The sequence below is a fragment of the Gopherus evgoodei genome, chromosome 10 (genome assembly GCF_007399415.2).
Source record: "Gopherus evgoodei ecotype Sinaloan lineage chromosome 10, rGopEvg1_v1.p, whole genome shotgun sequence".
Lineage (NCBI taxonomy): Eukaryota > Metazoa > Chordata > Testudines > Testudinidae > Gopherus > Gopherus evgoodei.
In genome coordinates, this window is record NC_044331.1 from 79,492,928 (window position 1) to 79,511,399 (window position 18,472).

Here is an 18,472-nt window from a genome sequence, read left to right on the forward strand (position 1 = left end):
GCTCCAGCCCAGAGCCCTCTACCGCACTCCGAACTCCTCATTTCTGGCCCCACCCCACAGCCTGCACCCCCAGCTGGAGCCCTCTCCCCTTCCTGCACACCAACCCCCAATGTTGTGAGCATTCATGGCCCACCATACAATTTCCATACCCAGATGTGGCCCTTGAGCCAAAAAGTTTGCCCACTCCTGCCCTAATCTTTAATGAAGCAGTAAATGCAAGGCACTGGAGGACACAAATCAAGTGCTAAGTGGTGCCTGGGTATTTCACTACTAGTACTTAGCTTTTCGTTTTCCCTGTTCTAAAACATGACTCCAGTGAATCGGCTCAACTGAACTTCCCTCTTTTGTAAATGAGTTTGAGTGCAAAAAGTGTCTGTAAAATAGGAAATTGAATGATATTACTAAAAAATTTTGCAAAATGACAGGACTCTAAATCACAGGATTGGGCAGGCCTGGCAGGCCTGGCAGGTGGAAATATCAGTTAGTTCAGAGGGAAACAGATGCCACTAAAGCAGAGGTGGGCAAACTATGGCCCGCGGGCCACATCTGGCCCACGGTCCCATCCTGCCTAGCCCCTGAGCTCCTGGCTGGGGAGGCTAGTCCCCGGCCCCTCCCCTGCTGTCCCTCCTCCCCCGCTGCCAGCACTCTGGGTGGGGTGACTGGCTCCGACTGGGCCACACAGCTGTAAGCTCCTGCTGCTCTGAGCGGCATGGTAAGGGGGCGGGGGGGGGGTTAGATAAGGGGCAGGGGGTTCTGGGGGGCAGTCAGGGGACAGGGAGCAGGGGGCAGTTGGATGGGGGGGCAATCAGGGGACAGAGAGTAGGAGCAGTTGGATAGGCATGGGATTCTGGGCTGGGGAAGGCTGTTTGGATGGGGGTGTGGATAGGATCGGGGAAGTCAGGGGACAGGGAGTGAGGGGGTTGGATGGGTCAGGTGTTCTGAGGGGGGCAGTCAGGGGGCAGATAGGGGACAGGGGCCAGGCTGTTTGAGGAGGCACAGCCTTCCCTATCCGGCCTGCCATACAGTTTCACAACCCTGATGTGGCCCTTGGGCCAAAAAGTTTGCTCACCCGTGCACTAAAGGTTCTACTTTTAAGGCAACACTTGTTACACATCTGTTCTCTCCCAACTCTTGTTCCAGATGTGAGACATTGTGTGTATGTGCATGCGTGCATGCACAGTGAGCTATTTCTCGTTAGACACTAGATACTCTGTCAAGCTCCTCATCCCTCACAAACACTTAAAACCGGCTGGAGGGAATAGCCAAGTGCCCATAACGTATGCTGCCATTTTAATTCCTGCAAACACGGCAAATCTGAGAGTCAGTTCAGACTAACCCCGAAGCTGAGAACTCCTGCAAACAGGAAAACCATGATTGAAAGGTATGTTATCAGTGAAAAGTCTCCCAACCCTGCAGAAACTAGACTGTAACAAATAGCTAGGGTGCCTATTTCTCTTAGGCTATTAAGTCACCATAAGGCAGTAGTTGTTGATAAAATATTTATATAGTGTTTACATGACACTTAACATAGCATAGATAAGACCTGCTCCATGAGTCTAGTGAACCAGGCTGTTGTCAAGAATCAAAATGTGGAAAATGCTGTTTCCCACAATGTTTTCAAGGGTGGGGAAGGAATGAGAAAATTGCACCAATGGCTGCTTAGACTTGTAACAGTATTTATAGCTTCATTGGTATGTTCTGCCTCCTTTGCTGGCCACTGTCCATCTCTCCCACTATGTTGACTTGGGAACAGCTCTTCTCGTCCATTACTTACAAGGCAGCGAAGAGGGAGAGGCTTGATAATGGCTCACAGCAGAGATGGTGTTTTTTGAAAACTCCCATCCATGTGAAAGTATTTGAGCAGTGCAGACCACTCTTGTAGGCTCTAGAAGACAATGCATTGTAATGGAGGCTGTATGCACTGTTGAACTCCAATTTACAGGGGAAGATGAATCCTGTTTATATGGCTCCATCACTGTAGTTTCTGAGTACATCTGTGGTTCCCTAATAGTATTCCAGTCTTGCTAACAATCATAATCAGAAAGATTGCGTAATAAGCACACTTTAAAAACATGCTGCTGAGCTTTGCTGGATGGAAGACAGTTGGGTGATGGTAGCCAGGGGAGGGGGAAGTATTGGACTCAGTGTTGCCAACTCTCATGATTTTATCATCAGATTCATGATAATTATTGTTTTCCATAAAGCCCCAGCTCCTGGAGTCAAGTGGATATGTGCTGATTCCAGTCTTCATTCTTTTCTTAAAGAAAAAATAAGTTTCTAGCCCATGTGGCTGTGAAGAAAGCTTCAAAATGTGACCTCAGTTCACTAAAGGATCAAAAAGAGAAGGCAAATAAGACCACCATCAACTTTATTTTATGTACATCATCTCATGACTTTAAAGCCAATCTCATGATTTTTGGTGAGCCTGACTCATGATTTTTGAACATTTGGGATTGGCGATATTGTGGACTACATGACAGGTGTTAGAGGGGAACTGTTGTGTCTATGTTATGGCCAGATTCTAGAGGAGACTTAACCAATTAGCAGAATCCCCCATCCTGGTGCATGTTACTGCTCCCAAGTATCAAACAGGGACTTCAGTGAGCACCAATTCTGTCACAGCTGCCAAAAGCAAACTTCCCTATGTGAGTCAGTATGAACTGTAGTAGGCTTATACCAAGGGCTCAGTCCCAGCTGAGGTGTCTTGCATAGGCATTCAAGTGACTGTTAGCTGAATAATTATATTTTATAAAATACAAACACAAAAAGAACCATGCTCATGCCCGATCCTTTGGCACAGGCGTATTAGTAATTCTTAGCACTTGTATACACATTGTAAAATTAACAAATCCTCTTCTCCCTGGGAGTTAATTATTCCCATTTTACAGATTTGCAAAAGGAGACACAGAGAGAGGTAAAGTGACTTGATTAAAGCGACAGAAAGCAGTTAGTGTCAGAGCAGGGATCAGAAGTCAGATGTTCTTGGTTCCCAGACTTGTGGTAAGACAATGCTGCTCTCTTTGCTTGGACCTGTAGCAATAATGTCAGGGAACTGGAGTAATGCAGTCCAGATCAGATCCTCAACCAGCAGATTCTGGGTGTACTAAGGTAGCTAAATGTTTCTAGGGGAAGTTGCCAATTGTGTCAATGATCAAGTGCTCCAAGACATTTTATTGCCATCACTTCTGAAATAACTTTCAGACCTGCCCTGCTTGCTAGAAGTGAGGTGCTACAGTGGATGCTTCTGTTAGGGGCAAAATCAATGCTGCACCAGGGAGGGAATCAACCCAAGATACTGAAAAATAGTTAAAAGAAATGTAGGGTTCAGTGAGCTTGGGAAACACCTGTCAGGTTACAGAGAAATACATTTACAGGGCTTGATTTTTTCCTTTCACTTACCAGTGTAAAATCAGAACTCCACAGAAGTAAACAAAGTTACTTGAACAGAAAATGTGTAACTGGTGAATCAGGCCCACAGTATGGAATTTATTTTGTTCACACAGCAGAAATAAATGCTTTAGTTCTGTGTGAACACGTGGAGAAGAAAAATGATGCTTTCTCATCTAGAATCTGTTCTGTGCTCCCATGTTAAATGGATCAATAAGCTCCATTCAGTTTTACCAGAATATGAAGAGAGATGATAAACTGGTTGATGGAAGGAAGTAAGTTTTAAAAATATAAGCAAAGGTTATGGAATCTAAGTGAAATGAGCAACCATGAGATACTAGAGTGATATGTGCTATATGCAGACCAAAAATAAATAATCCATCTCATGTTAGTGAAAGCTGTAATTTAAAGATATGAAACTGAATGCAGGACCACTTGCCTGACAGGAGGCAATGGATATCACTTGACTTCACTTCCCCTTTTATGTTAGGCTCTCAGAACTATGAAGGAGAGGGGGAGGGTTCAGTACTGATATTAATAACTGCCTAGGAGCCCAAGGTCTCACTCCAAAGTAATGATATATGCAGCCACACAATGAAAAATAGAGGTTGGCTGCTTGTCATGGAAAAAAAACCCCACAGCTTTGTCATGGCAAAAATTGCACAAATCGTAACTTTGGTTTTTAAAAAAGCTAAAATTGTGGAACAAATTATAATTAACATTATTTATCATGGGAAACTGAAAAAACTCAAGTATCCTCCATTTTACAATAAAAAGTTTTAAACTCATTTAAAAACCAAAAACCATTTAAAAAATCCCTCATATAAGATACAAATCCAAACGTGAAAATTCATGGCAGTCTTACTTATTTGCAGGATGACAAAGACCATGACTTTTTATAAAAAAATAAAATAAAATAAAATCTGGAAATCATTGAAATCATGGCTGTGATAAACATAGAGGCTTAAAGACAGAATAGCTAACTCTGCCTCTTTCTGCAAAGCAGCTGGGGATTTAAATTACCTTTTCAGCCAGTTAGATACAGAATGCAGGGGGTCCTGCTAAGAAACTCAAAATTAAGTGCAATTGTGTTTGATGTGCCATGAGTGTAGGGGACTGGACTAGATGATCTCTTGAGGTCCCTTCCAGTTCTATGATTCTATGTTAAGTCCAGTGGCACCTTAAAGACTAACAGATTTATTTGGGCATAAGTTTTCATCAGTAAGAAGTGGTTTTTACCCACAAAAGCTTATGCCCAAATAAATCTTAGTCTTTAAGCTACCACCGGACTCCTCGTTGTTTTTGTGGATACAGACTAACATGGCTACCCCTCTGATACATGATTCTATGTTGTTTGTAAGTGACTAAAAAAGACTAGGGTGGGGGGCAGGGGTGACTTTACCACACCTTTTGAGGCCTTCACATATCCTGGGGCCTGTCAAGCCCTCAAAGGACCATTCTTGTAGCTGAGAATAGCCAGAGCTCAGCAGTGTTCCAGCCACAACCTCTTTCCCTACTCATGCCTCTACCATATCCTCTATGCTGGGATGGTGAAGGCAGGTAATGTAGATGTGTTATACCTGCCTGATGTCACACTATGTCACATTAAAATTTCCCCTGCTCCAGGATATTTTCCAGGGGTTGGATCCATCAGGTTTAGGACCTCTTTGTGCAACCATAGAAGTGTAAAGGCAGTAATAGGCTATAGCGAATCAGGCAAGCAAATTTGCAGATGACATAAAGCTGGGGGCATTGCCAACACTTTGGAGGATAGAGCTAAAATTTAGAGGGATCATGATAAATTAGAGACAGACGATAAAATGAAATTCATCAAAGACAAATGGAAGGTGCTACATCTAGGGAAGAAAAACCAAATGCACAAATAGAAAATGGGGGATAACTGGCTTGGCAGCAGCTGACTGCTAAGAAGGATCTGGGAGTTGAAGTGGATCACAACCTCAGCATGAGTCAGCAATGTGATGCTGTTGCAAACACAATTTTGGGTTGCATTAACAGAGGCATAGCATACAAGTCACGGTAGGTGATAGTACAACTCTAGTCAGCGCTGGTTAGGCCTCCACCAGAGTACTGTGTCCAATTTTGATCACCAATGTATAGAAGGGATGTAGAGACACTGGAAAAGATCCAGAGGTGAGCGACAAAGATGATCAAACAGGTGGAATGCAAGCCATACGAACAAAGGCTGAAGGAACTGGATATGTTTAGTTTAGAAAAGGGAGATTAAGGAAGGACATGAGCCTTCAAATACTTGAAAGGCTGCCATAAAAAAGATTGAGGAAAGTTGTTCTCTCTTGCCACAGAAGGCAGGGCAAGAGGCAATGGGTTCAAACAATAGCAGAGCAGATTTAGATGAAATCTCAGGAAAAACATCCTAACTGTAAGAACAGTAGGACAATGGACCAGACTGCCTAGGAAGGCCGTGGATGCTCCTTCACTAGAGATTTTCAAAAGGAGGCTGGAGAGCCATCTGTTTTGGGCTTTGTCTACAGTAGCACTTTTGTTGGCAAAACTTTTGTCTGTCAGGGGTGTGAAAAAACACCCCCGTGGTGGACATAAGTTTCACTGACAAAAGTGCTGGTGTGTACAGTGCTATGTGGGCAGGAGAGGCTTTCTTGCTGACATAGCTAATGCTGCTATGGGAGTGATTTAATTATGCCAGCAGGAGAGCTCTCTCCTGCCAGCAAAGAACAGCTACACAGGAGACCTTAGAGCTGCACAGCTGTAGTGGTACAGCTGTGCATCTGTAAGATTTGTTGTGTTGACAAAGCCTTGTGGTTTTCAAACCGTCTGTGGACCCTTGGGGGTCTGCAGACCATGTTTAAGATTTCCAAAGGTACCTGCACCTCCATTTGAAATTTTAGGGGTACACAAATGAAAAAAGGTTGAAATTCACTGGTTTAGATGCAACAAATCCTGCATGTTGGCAGGGGGTCAGACTAGATGACTCTTGCGATCCCTTCTAATCCTATGATTCTGGGCCCTGTGTTTTTGACTTGCCAAAGTGTGACTTAGAGAGGAGGCTCATTATTTTCAGGAAATGGTTGTAATAAATGATATTATTTGGGCTTCATCACTGCACAGGGTGTTTTACCATACACAACTTTGGTTTCTCCTACGCTTGCTCTCCCATTCAGTGTAATGTTCCTCCAACACACTGCCCTCCTTGTGCAATCAATTCTACCCTGACTCCTGGCCCCTTACGTCTACTTCTGTTGCCACCCACTCCCTGACTCCTATTCAAATCTGCCCCCGCCACAAGCCCTTCACCCCCTTATTTACATCCACCTACTACCACCCGCCTCTTCTCCCCAGGCAGTCACAGCTCAGGGGCCCCCATCTATCTACCCCTACACATGGACCATGTCACTACTCCTATACCATCTTCCCCCCAAACAGGGTGACTAGATGTCCCGATTTTATAAGAACAGTCCTGATTTTTTAGTCTTTTTCTTAATAGGCGCCTATTATCCTCCACCCGTCTTGATTTTTCACATTTGCTGTCTGGTCACCCTACCCCGCAACATGCATATCCGCCCATGGATACTCCTGCCTGCCACACCCAATATAATACTGCCCCACAGCCCCCCCCATGAGCTGGGGGGATGCTGAGGGCAGTAGTGCCCCCCCATGAGCTGGGGGGATGCTGAGGGCAGTAGTGCCCCACAGCCCCCCCCCATAAGCTGGGGGGATGCTGAGGGCAGTAGTGCCCCCCCATGAGCTGGGGGGATGCTGAGGGCAGTAGTGCCCCACAGCACCCCCATGAGTTGGGGGATGTGAGGGGAGTAATGCCCCACAGCCACCACCCCCCCACACTAGCCGAGGGGGGATGTGAGGGGAGTAGTGCCCTATGGCCACCCCCCCACCCGAGGGGGGCGCTGAGGGCAGTAAGGCCCCACGGCCACACACCCCCACTACCCGAGGGGGGGATGCTGAGGGGAGTAAGGCCCCACAGCCACCCCCCACACTAGCAGAGGGGGGGATGCTGAGGGAAGTAGTGCCCCGTGGCCACCCCCCCACCCGAGGGGGGGATGCTGAGGGGAATAAGGCCCCACAGCCACCCCACCCCACCCGAGGGGGGGATGCTGAGGGGAGTAAGGCCCCACAGCCACCCCACCCGAGGGGGGCGCTGAGGGGAGTAGCGCGCCTCGCGGCTGCCCCTGCCCCACCCCCTCGCACGGCGCCGCCATTTTACAGCCGGACGGCGAGGGGCTGAGCCAAGCCGCCGCCGCCTCCCCTCCCTCCGCCGGCCGGCCGGGCCGCCGCCTTCTCCCGGGACCCGGGGGGGCCGGAGTGGCGCTGAACGGCAGGTAAGAGGCTCGGCCACGCCGCCATCTCCGCCTGGGGCGCGCTCCGTCCTGCGGCGGGGACCAGCCTGTTCTGCGCCGGCCGGGGAGGGTCACCGGCGCGTCCTCCTGCCTAGCGAGGTGGGCACCCCTGGGGCGGCTCGGGTCCAGTCTGCCCCCGCCTCGGGGCGTGAGAGCACTGCTGTGCCCCCCGCCTCAGGGCAGGTGAGGTGGGGGATGGGGTCACTGCTACCCCCTCCCCCCCCCAGCCTCAGGGCAGGTAAGGTGGGGGATGGGGTCACTGCTATCCCCCCCTCCCCCCCAGCCTCAGGGCAGGTAAGGTGGGGGATGGGGTCACTGCTGTGCCCCCCCCGCCTCAGGGCAGGTGAGGTGGGGGATGGGGTCACTGCTACCCGCCCCCCCCGCCTCAGGGCAGGTGAGGTGGGGGATGGGGTCACTGCTACCCCCCCCGCAGCCTCAGGGCAGGTGAGGTGGGGGATGGGGTCACTGCTACCCCCCCCCGCAGCCTCAGGGCAGGTGAGGTGGGGGATGGGGTCACTGCTACCCCCCCCAGCCTCAGGGCAGGTGAGGTGGGGGATGGGGTCACTGCTGTGCCCCCCCCCGCCTCAGGGCAGGTGAGGTGGGGGATGGGGTCACTGCTACCCCCCCCAGCCTCAGGGCAGGTGAGGTGGGGGATGGGGTCACTGCTGTGCCCCCCCCGCCTCAGGGCAGGTGAGGTGGGGGATGGGGTCACTGCTGGGCCCCCCCCGCCTCAGGGCAGGTGAGGTGGGGGATGGGGTCACTGCTGTGCCCCCCCCGCCTCAGGGCAGGTGAGGTGGGGGATGGGGTCACTGCTGTGCCCCCCCCGCCTCAGGGCAGGTAAGGTGGGGGATGGGGTCACTGCTACCCCCCCCCCGCAGCCTCAGGGCAGGTGAGGTGGGGGATGGGGTCACTGCTACCCCCCCCCCCCCCGCAGCCTCAGGGCAGGTGAGGTGGGGGATGGGGTCACTGCTACCCCCCCCCCCGCAGCCTCAGGGCAGGTAAGGTGGGGGATGGGGTCACTGCTATTCCCCCCCCCCGCAGCCTCAGGGCAGGTAAGGTGGGGGATGGGGTCACTGCTACCCCCCCGCAGCCTCAGGGCAGGTAAGGTGGGGGATGGGGTCACTGCTACCCCCCCCCCCGCAGCCTCAGGGCAGGTGAGGTGGGGGATGGGGTCACTGCTGTGCCCCCCCCGCCTCAGGGCAGGTGAGGTGGGGGATGGGGTCACTGCTGTGCCCCCCCCGCCTCAGGGCAGGTGAGGTGGGGGATGGGGTCACTGCTGTGCCCCCCCCGCCTCAGGGCAGGTGAGGTGGGGGATGGGGTCACTGCTGTGCCCCCCCCGCCTCAGGGCAGGTAAGGTGGGGGATGGGGTCACTGCTACCCCCCCCCCCGCAGCCTCAGGGCAGGTGAGGTGGGGGATGGGGTCACTGCTACCCCCCCCCCCGCAGCCTCAGGGCAGGTGAGGTGGGGGATGGGGTCACTGCTACCCCCCCCCCCCCGCAGCCTCAGGGCAGGTAAGGTGGGGGATGGGGTCACTGCTATTCCCCCCCCCCGCAGCCTCAGGGCAGGTAAGGTGGGGGATGGGGTCACTGCTACCCCCCGCAGCCTCAGGGCAGGTAAGGTGGGGGATGGGGTCACTGCTACCCGCCCCCCCCCGCAGCCTCAGGGCAGGTGAGGTGGGGGATGGGGTCACTGCTGTGCCCCCCCCCGCCTCAGGGCAGGTGAGGTGGGGGATGGGGTCACTGCTGTGCCCCCCCCGCCTCAGGGCAGGTGAGGTGGGGGATGGGGTCACTGCTGTGCCCCCCCCGCCTCAGGGCAGGTGAGGTGGGGGATGGGGTCACTGCTGTGCCCCCCCCGCCTCAGGGCAGGTGAGGTGGGGGATGGGGTCACTGCTACCCCCCCCCCTGCAGCCTCAGGGCAGGTAAGGTGGGGGATGGGGTCACTGCTATTCCCCCCCCCGCAGCCTCAGGGCAGGTAAGGTGGGGGATGGGGTCACTGCTACCCCCCCGCAGCCTCAGGGCAGGTAAGGTGGGGGATGGGGTCACTGCTACCCCCCCCCCCCCCCCCCTCAGGGCAGGTGAGGTGGGGGATGGGGTCACTGCTACCCCCCCCCCAGCCTCAGGGCAGGTAAGGTGGGGGATGGGGTCACTGCTATTCCCCCCCCCGCAGCCTCAGGGCAGGTAAGGTGGGGGATGGGGTCACTGCTACCCCCTCCCCCCCAGCCTCAGGGCAGGTAAGGTGGGGGATGGGGTCACTGCTACTCCCTCCCCCCCCCAGCCTCAGGGCAGGTAAGGTGGGGGATGGGGTCACTGCTACCTCCCCTCCCCCCCAGCCTCAGGGCAGGTAAGGTGGGGGATGGGGTCACTGCTACCTCCCCTCCCCCCCAGCCTCAGGGCAGGTAAGGTGGGGGATGGGGTCACTGCTACCCCCCTCCCCCCCCCCCACAGCCTCAGGGCAGGTAAGGTGGGGGATGGGGTCACTGCTACCCCCTCCCCCCCCCCCAGCCTCAGGGCAGGTAAGGTGGGGGATGGGGTCATTGCTATCTGTCCTCCCCCTCCCCTGCAGCCTCAGGGCAGGTAAGGTGGGGGATGGGGTCACTGCTATCCCCCCTCCCCCGCAGCCTCAGGGCAGGTAAGGTGGGGGATGGGGTCACTGCTATCCCCCCCCCCGCAGCCTCAGGGCAGGTAAGGTGGGGGATGGGGTCACTGCTATTCCCCCCCCAGCCTCAGGGCAGGTAAGGTGGGGGATGGGGTCACTGGTATCTGTCCCCACCCCTCCCCCCCCAGCCTCAGGGCAGGTAAGGTGGGGGATGGGGTCGCTGCTATCCCCCCCTCCCCCGCAGCCTCAGGGCAGGTAAGGTGGAGGATGGGTTCATTGCTATTCCCTCTCTTCCCTTCCCTCCCTCCCCCCCCCATGAGCTGGGGGCAGGTGGGATGGGGGATGAGTTATTCCTACTCTCCCCTCTGTGCCTCTGGATGGAGTGGGGGATGGGTTCACTATTTCCCCTCCTCCCTGCCTCATTGCTGTACCCTTTCCTCCTGCCCCTGCTCCGCAGAGCAAGAAGTGTGGGATGAGAGGGGATGGGTTAATTCCTATTTCCCCCGCCTCCGTGTCTCTGGGTAGGTGGGTTGGGGAATGGGTTCATCACCATTCTCCTCTTCCTCCTCCCAAGGGGAAATCTTGTGGTGGGGGAGTTTCCTTTCCTAGCATAGGAAATAAATTGTAAGCCCTCCAGGGAATGGGAATTTCCTTTGTGTATTTGTATGCAATGGGTTCCCAATCCCAACTGGGACCTTTGGGTTCTATCATAGTATAAATATTTCCAACTGCAAATGGGGAGGGGAAGTGTGTGTGTGAGAGAGGGGAGGGATTAGTCCCCAGCCTTCCTCTGGGGTGGGTGAGGTGGGAGTGGGAAGTTCATCTCTGTCCATCCTCCTCTGTAGGAGCAATGAGGGCGGGACCTGGTGGCAATGGCTCATCTCCCTTATGCTCTGGAAGCTGTGATATTTGGGTATTTTTTGTCTCCATTCCCTTCTTTCTATCAAAGGGTCCTGAAATCCTGGAGGGTCTAGAATCTATTATGAATTGAGGTCAGTTTTCACTGGGGCTCAATCTGACAATGTTATTTTCCTTATGTACCTGAGTGGCAGTGGTATGTTACTTTATAGCCAAAGCAACACAATGGGAATTGGGGGCTTGGGGAAGGTGGGGAGGGTAAGATGGTGCTGGGAAGGCAATCTTGGATAAATGTTCTTTTCTCAATCCTGATCCAAACTTCGAAGGTCAGTCTGGACAGAGCCATTGGGTTATGTGTGTGCATAGATATGCACTTGTTTCAAGGCCATGACTTTACTCATAGTTTTGCTGAATGAGTTGACGGTAACCCCAACACCTGTCTCAGGATGACCAGGTCAATATTATCCCCAGATTTACCATCCTGGAGCTTGCATTATGCATATACCTAGCATTTCCTCCCCTTTTTTAGCCCAATTCTTACCTCTGCAGTATACCCTACTGACCTGCAGAACTGGTGCTTCAAAATCCCTCATGAAAATGTTCCTGTCTTACTAAAAAGTGAGATGTGATCTGAACAATAAATTGGAAGCCGGGAACTCATAACTTTGGGGAAAATCTCTTAACTCTTCTGCCTGGGTTTCCCCATCTATGAAAAATGGATAAGAACAAGGCCAAAGTTTGAAAAGCATTGCACAAATATTAAGTATTATTGTTTTTAGGCTCACTTTATAGAGAACCCCCAAAATATGACTCTCCTGCTGACATAGCACTGTCCACGCTGATGCTTTTGTCGGTGTTACTTATGTCACTCAGAGGGGCATACCCCCAGCGACGTAAGTTGTACTGACAAAAGTGCTAGTGTAGACATAGTCTGATAGTTTTCCTTGCTGACAGACTCAGCTGAGGGCAGGGATTGAAAGGACCCAAGGTCTGTTCTGTCTTCTTAACTGTACGGGTTGTTTTTTAAGGTTAGAATTGAGGCACACTCCTGGGGTCTGCTCTACTGTTGTACCTGTTGCAACCTCTCCCTATTAAAAGTTTCTGTGGTATCATGAGCCAGTTTTTGATTCACAGGAACTGAGCAGAATGCTGCACAGTGGTGGCATGTTTTATTTGTAGAAATACCCATCCTCTTTTTGGCTCTCAACTGCTGATGAGACAAATATAGCTTCTGCATCCTGGACAGACTGAGTAAGAGTAGGTCTAGTTGCAAAGGCTGGTAAAACAGCTTTAATATAGCTGGTCAGTGTTTGAATCCAGCAGCTGCTTCCATAAATGTGACTAATACACAGTCATTTTTGTATATGCTATTTTAGAGTACTTAATAAGAGGGTGTACTAACAATCCTAAAATGGATTCTGTACCTTTGCTAGATGCTTGCAATCTCTGTCTGGGAAACATTTGTGATAAGGTATGAGATGAAGACAGTGGCCTAAGTTAACTTCCTTTGTTTGAGTTATGCTGCTGATATTGATACGTTCAGTTATTTGAGTAATATTGGAGTATTTATATATTAAAAAATCAAGTTGCTGAGTTTTTAGCAGGGCTTTGGAGCTGTGCTCCAGCTCCAGGGAAAAACCTGCAGCTCCATTGCTTTGGAGCTGCTCTGGGCTGTGCTCCAAAGCCCTGGTTTTTAGCACTTTGATAATTAAGATGGTACTTATTTTATCTCTCTAATGATGGCTGCAGTTCAGCGTGATACTGTCACTTAAGTGTTCTATTACCTTGTGGCACAAAAATGTGATATTACAAACTGGAATAAAGAGTATGGAGAAACCCTGAAGTGATTCATTGATTTTTGTGTGTGTGCCTTTATTGAAAAAAAGTGTCTAAATTGTCTCTTGATGTTTGTTTTCTCTGTGGTGTTTCCATAGGAGCAATTTTAGTGTCCAAGAATGACAGCAGCTACATGACCAAGTGGATGCATTGTACAAGAGGGCGTTAGTTACATCTGCCAACTTTATTGAACTCTTCCTTAAGTTCAGCCGTTATTTGTAAGTTTATAATTTATTGCAAAATAAGCAAACACATACAGTACATGTATAGTATATACATAGAGAGGCTGCAGTAGTGGATTTAGCACAGAACTGAGAACTCCATTCTAATAACAATCCTATCACCAATTTGATGGTGTAATCTTGGAAAAATCATTTAATTTTTGTCTTTTCTCCCAGCTGGAGAATGACAATAGCAGAAAGTTAATTAGACAAGCAGATAAAATTGGTAGGCAAACAATCTGCTCTTTCAGATGTAAACTGAGGAAGATGATTAAAAATTTTGTAGAATTTGTGATATGATCTGATGGGAGTTTGAAGAAACCATTCTCGGTGCCTTTCTGCTAGATGCTGCCATGAGTGCTCAGGACAAGACGAGGTAGAGAGGACCAGATCCACTCACACTCCTCATGTTTTGTTGCTGGGTGCACTGTTTAGTGCCCAGATCTTTAAAAAGAGTAATGCTTACGTGGCACAGAGGATTGTTGTAAGGATTACATCTTTGTATTATTGTTCTTTATATTTTACTAAACAATTCTGGATGAGGATGCAGGAGGATGAATTAGTCTGCAGCCCATATTCAAAGGAAACTTGTTTCTACAGTAGATATTGTAATGCTTAATATGTCTTATTTTTTTTGCAGTATTTTAGAAGCGGAAAGACAAAGTAAGTTTTGATGTTTTGTGTGGCATCAACTGAAATAGGAGCCATCATGAATATAACAAAGGGTGGGCTGGTGCTGTTTTCAGCTAATTCCAATTCATCATGCATGGAACTATCGAGGAGAATTGCTGAGTGAGTAATATCCTGTGGTTAGTCTTTGCATCCATCATAGCATGTAGGACATTGGTGTAGGTGGGTTGGGAGTAGAGATCATTCTTCAACAGATAAGAATATTTTGTAAAGTTACTTAGTAAAACGGAGCCATTGTTTGGAAAAATAAAGTTACCTACAAGGTACACAGTCAGTACAATAAATCTTTGTTCCTAATCAACTAAACTTGCATCTCTGAAAATAAATATTATCGATGTTTGTTTTGAGCTATCATTTTAGAGAATTAATTAGGGAACTGTGCCCCAGGCAGTCTGTAGTACATGTAATAAAGGTGTTAACCATGAAGCTTAGTATAGCAAGCTGGGAGAGTTTGTTGTTGGATCACCTTGCCCTGGCATCCATAGCATTTAACAACTACATGTAGAGTAGTATGGCCCCTGACAAACCTTTTTTCATTCCTGTAGGATATGCAAATTAGAGAACACAATTTCCAGCGATAGGTTGTCAATACCTCACCTAAAATCTTTATAGTAGTTGAATTTTGTAAATATACTGTGTAATTTATTCACCAAACAACAAAGAAAACATTTAAGCTCGACCTGTTAGTTTGCAAGCTATGAAAGGCCCCATTAACAGGGCTGGCTCCAGGCACCAGCTGAGCAAGCTCATGCTTGGGGCTGCAGATTCTACAGGGCGGCATTCTGGCCAAACCTAGGGCAGCACGGCCGCTATTTATTTATTTATTTATTTATTTATTTTTGTTCGTTGCTCCGGCCACCCTGTAGGGGGCGGAGGAGGGGAGTGCCCTGCAGCAAACTCAGTAGGGCAGCCCGCGTCCTTCCCTCCCTATCGGCCAGAGCGGAGTGGAGCCCTCCCGGCAGGTGGCGCGGCGGTCGGGGCCGCGGGGTGAGCGTCCTGCTGAAGTGCGGGCCTCCCCCCGTCACCTTCCCCTCCCCTCCACCAGACCGGGCGCGCACTCTGCAGCACAGGGAGTCCCCCTGCTCCCTGGCTCTGGCCACCCTGTAGAGTTTTTTGTTTTGTTTTTTTCCCCGCTTTGCTGGCCATGCTGTTTTTCTTTTGGTCTCCAACACCCCACCCCCAGCACTGCTGCTCCAGCTGCACCGTGATTTATGAAGTGTAAATTTGTACAGTGTTATGAACATTGCGTTGGGCTTCTTTATGCTGGTTTCCATTCCCTTTGGTGTAATGTACTGATTTTTGCTTTTCTTTTTCTTCAGACGCTTGGGGGTAGAGATGGGCAAAGTTCAGGTTTATCAGGAGCCAAACAGAGGTGAGCATTTAATGGTTAAATAAACCTTTCATTCTGCCTCTGTGGGAGACAGTATATTACCTAACCCTCCTTAGAACTTACTTACCGAAAAGTGAAGCACCACTTTCTCACATTTGTGTTCTCTCATACATGTGAACTTTCACTTTTCCTCTTCCTGCCTTCTGAGGACTGTCACTCTTCCAGACCACCTATTTTTGTATGTGATCACTAGCATACATCTGTCTCTCACACACACACTGTGGTATGCTCTCTCTCTCCGATTAGTTTTTTTATGTTGTTCCTTCATCCTCATTAAATGCTGATATTGTCATGGTGCAATATTATTGGTCAGAGGGTTCATGTATGTAGCCAACATCATCACCTTCCTTAGATCCAAAGGGTACATTTTCAAGTCCTCGTGTGGGAACTTACCACATGACTCACGTCATCTTTAGTGGGAGTTGTGCACCTAATGCACAGAAGTCTGTAAACTTGACCTTAAGTATTGTCTTCAATATGGCTATTCTCTTTCAGTTTCAAGATGGAGAAATAATTTATTTTTTAGAATTGTCTATAGCGTATGATGACCTCATGGAGTAATTCCATGAAGTCCTGTTGTGTGTTTCTTAAATCTTTGTATGTTTCTCTTCTTGGCAGAAACAAGGGTGCAGATTCAAGAGTCTGTGAGAGGAAAAGATGTCTTTATCATCCAAACAGTTTCAAAGTGAGTAACAACTAACACATATTCTAAAGAAACTAGAGTAGTTTCAGACATGGTTTATCTTTAAGAATTCTTTTCTCTTAGGTTTTTTTTTTTTTTTTTTTGTACATGTGAGAGATTCACAGAGGGGCCAGTTGGTCTCTGTGATTTAAAAGGTGTGTATGTGGGGGATCTTCTTATAATCTGACCATTTACTTTGTTTATATTCAGATGAATCTGGATTTTGCTCTATGGGTTTCTGCATTCTTTTGCAATGTAGACTCTGTTCCTTACTTTGTTCTCTTTAAAATCTTGTTGTGATCGACTACCCTGAGTGCAGCGCCACTTAATGCTTTTAAATGTGGGAGCACTCTCTTCAAAGCAAATGGCTCATGTGACTCATTAAGCAACATAATTGTATGTTCTCAAGAACATACACAGCTCTACAATTCAAAGGCATACTTCCAGTTTCTGACAGCAGCAGAAATGATGGGACTGGTTTACCTGATGATCAGTCCTTCCATTTTAATATATACCACTCAATCTTTTTCTTTAGAGACAGGAGATAGGATGTTAGTTGCTAAATATTTAAAGCCTAGTGTTGGCCAAGGCCTATTTTTGGCCAAAATAATAGGAGAATGTATTGTGGGAATCTAAAACTGTTAGTCCTGTCCATAGTTAAAACATATTTACTCAATTTTTATCTTGTGATGCAAAGATGTGGGAGACAAATTACAATGTAGGCCTTATTGCAGCAACATGTTGTGTTGATACAGTCCTGAAAATGACTTTCTAAGCAATGAGGTTGGTGAACAGGCAGTGGGAAAAGAAATAATAAAGTATAGTCCTAGTGAGAAATTAAAATAGTATGTCAAGTGCAGTGGCCTATCTAGGGTGCATATTTGGATTCCTTATAGGGATATTTCAATTGCCAGTTTTTCTTCAAGTCCCTTGAAGCAGATGTAGGTATCACATTGAATTCAGCTAAAGGATATTTATGCATGGATACAGAACTAGAAACTTCTCATTCCAGGGATGTGAATACTACGATCATGGAACTCCTGATCATGGTGTATGCTTGTAAAACCTCCTGTGCCAAAAGCATTATTGGAGTGATTCCCTACTTCCCATACAGCAAGCAGTGCAAGATGAGGAAAAGGGGCTCCATTGTCTCTAAATTACTGGCTTCGATGATGTGCAAAGCTGGTAAGAATGCAGCATGTTGTGAAATAATCAGGGCATGGTGGGCTTCTGATGTTATATTTAACTTCTAGACAGCTGTGTGCATTAAACTGGGAACTTTAATAAGAAATAGCTATAAAGATTTTTAGCAAGAGGAAATTTTAAACCCTAGAGAGGAAAATCCAACGTAAAAGCAATACAAAGTGATGAGTGAAATGCTGCATTAAAAACGAGCACGTCTTTATAACATCCATTGCAGAGTCCATGCCAAGCTGAGTTGGTGAGATAAGTCTTCTGGAATTCCTACTATCCTGGAAGGTGGGGTTCCTTTGCTGTGATACTGCTGCTGGGTCCCTTCTCTCCCTTCCTAACTCTCTCTCTTGGGCAGTTGTATTTCTGTCAATTTCTCTCTTACCTTTCTGTTGGGTGATCGCACTTACACCTTCTTTTAAGGTGGCATCTGAGAATGGGATAAACTCCCCTGATTCCTCCAGGGCAACCACCTGCCTGCTCTTTCCCATGGCATCTGTCCAGGGAGCATGTGGATGGTTATAATGAACATTTCATATATATGCTGTGTAATTGTGCAGTCTGGTCTTGTAGATTTAATTAAATATTGATTCTCATTTCATGGGAAGAAGTGTGGGAGTAATTAGAATTTGGGATTGAGAGTCCGGAGTTCTGAGTTACAATCTCAGCTCTGTCACAATCTTACTGTGTGACAGTGGGCAAATTACTTAATCTCTACCTTAATTTCTTCAAATGTGGAAAGAAGGTGGCATTTATCTATGTTATGGGGGTGTTGAGAATTTTAGTCAATTTTTGTAAATTGCTCTGTGGGCTTTGGTAAAAGGTACCATAGAAATGCAAAGTACTCCTGTTTGTTTGATACCCCATAAACCTTAATTGAAGATTTATTTACCATGTATACTGAATACTAGAATATTCTGTTGCACTATAACAAAATATTAATGTTCTAAACAGCCTTTTGTGAAAATTACAGGAGGACTAAATTTGGTATCTACAGATAATATTTAGGTTTGTCCTGCTTGTTTTTCATACAGTGGCTTTTAAGTGTTACTCTCTTTTCAAAGGTCTAACTCACCTTATTACAATGGATTTACATCAGAAGGAAATACAGGGATTCTTTAATATTCCGGTTGATAATTTGAGAGCCTCTCCATTCTTGCTTCAGTACATTCAAGAAGAGGTGAGCAAGGCCTACTAATGTGTATGAGAGTTGTCATTTCAATGTTGTATTTCAGGTTATCCCTACATTTGTTGGGTTTAGAACATCAGTAAAGAT

General features: G+C 48.3%; 1 protein-coding gene across 2 annotated transcripts in view; it reads left to right on the plus strand.

The window, feature by feature from the left end:
- The first annotated feature begins 7,610 nt into the window (after nt 1-7,610).
- The window catches only part of PRPSAP2 (phosphoribosyl pyrophosphate synthetase associated protein 2), a 32,712-nt gene continuing 21,850 nt past the window's right edge, over nt 7,611-18,472 (plus strand). The window contains exons 1-8 of one of the 2 annotated variants that reach the window (XM_030578543.1): nt 7,611-7,715; nt 11,278-11,320; nt 13,121-13,240; nt 13,884-14,035; nt 15,253-15,305; nt 15,942-16,008; nt 17,018-17,190; nt 18,261-18,376. In XM_030578543.1, the coding sequence (XP_030434403.1) occupies nt 13,917-14,035; nt 15,253-15,305; nt 15,942-16,008; nt 17,018-17,190; nt 18,261-18,376 (528 nt within the window). In that variant the 5' untranslated portion in view covers nt 7,611-7,715; nt 11,278-11,320; nt 13,121-13,240; nt 13,884-13,916. The remainder of the gene's footprint in view (nt 7,716-11,277; nt 11,321-13,120; nt 13,241-13,883; nt 14,036-15,252; nt 15,306-15,941; nt 16,009-17,017; nt 17,191-18,260; nt 18,377-18,472) is intronic. The other variant, XM_030578542.1, reaches the window with a different exon arrangement.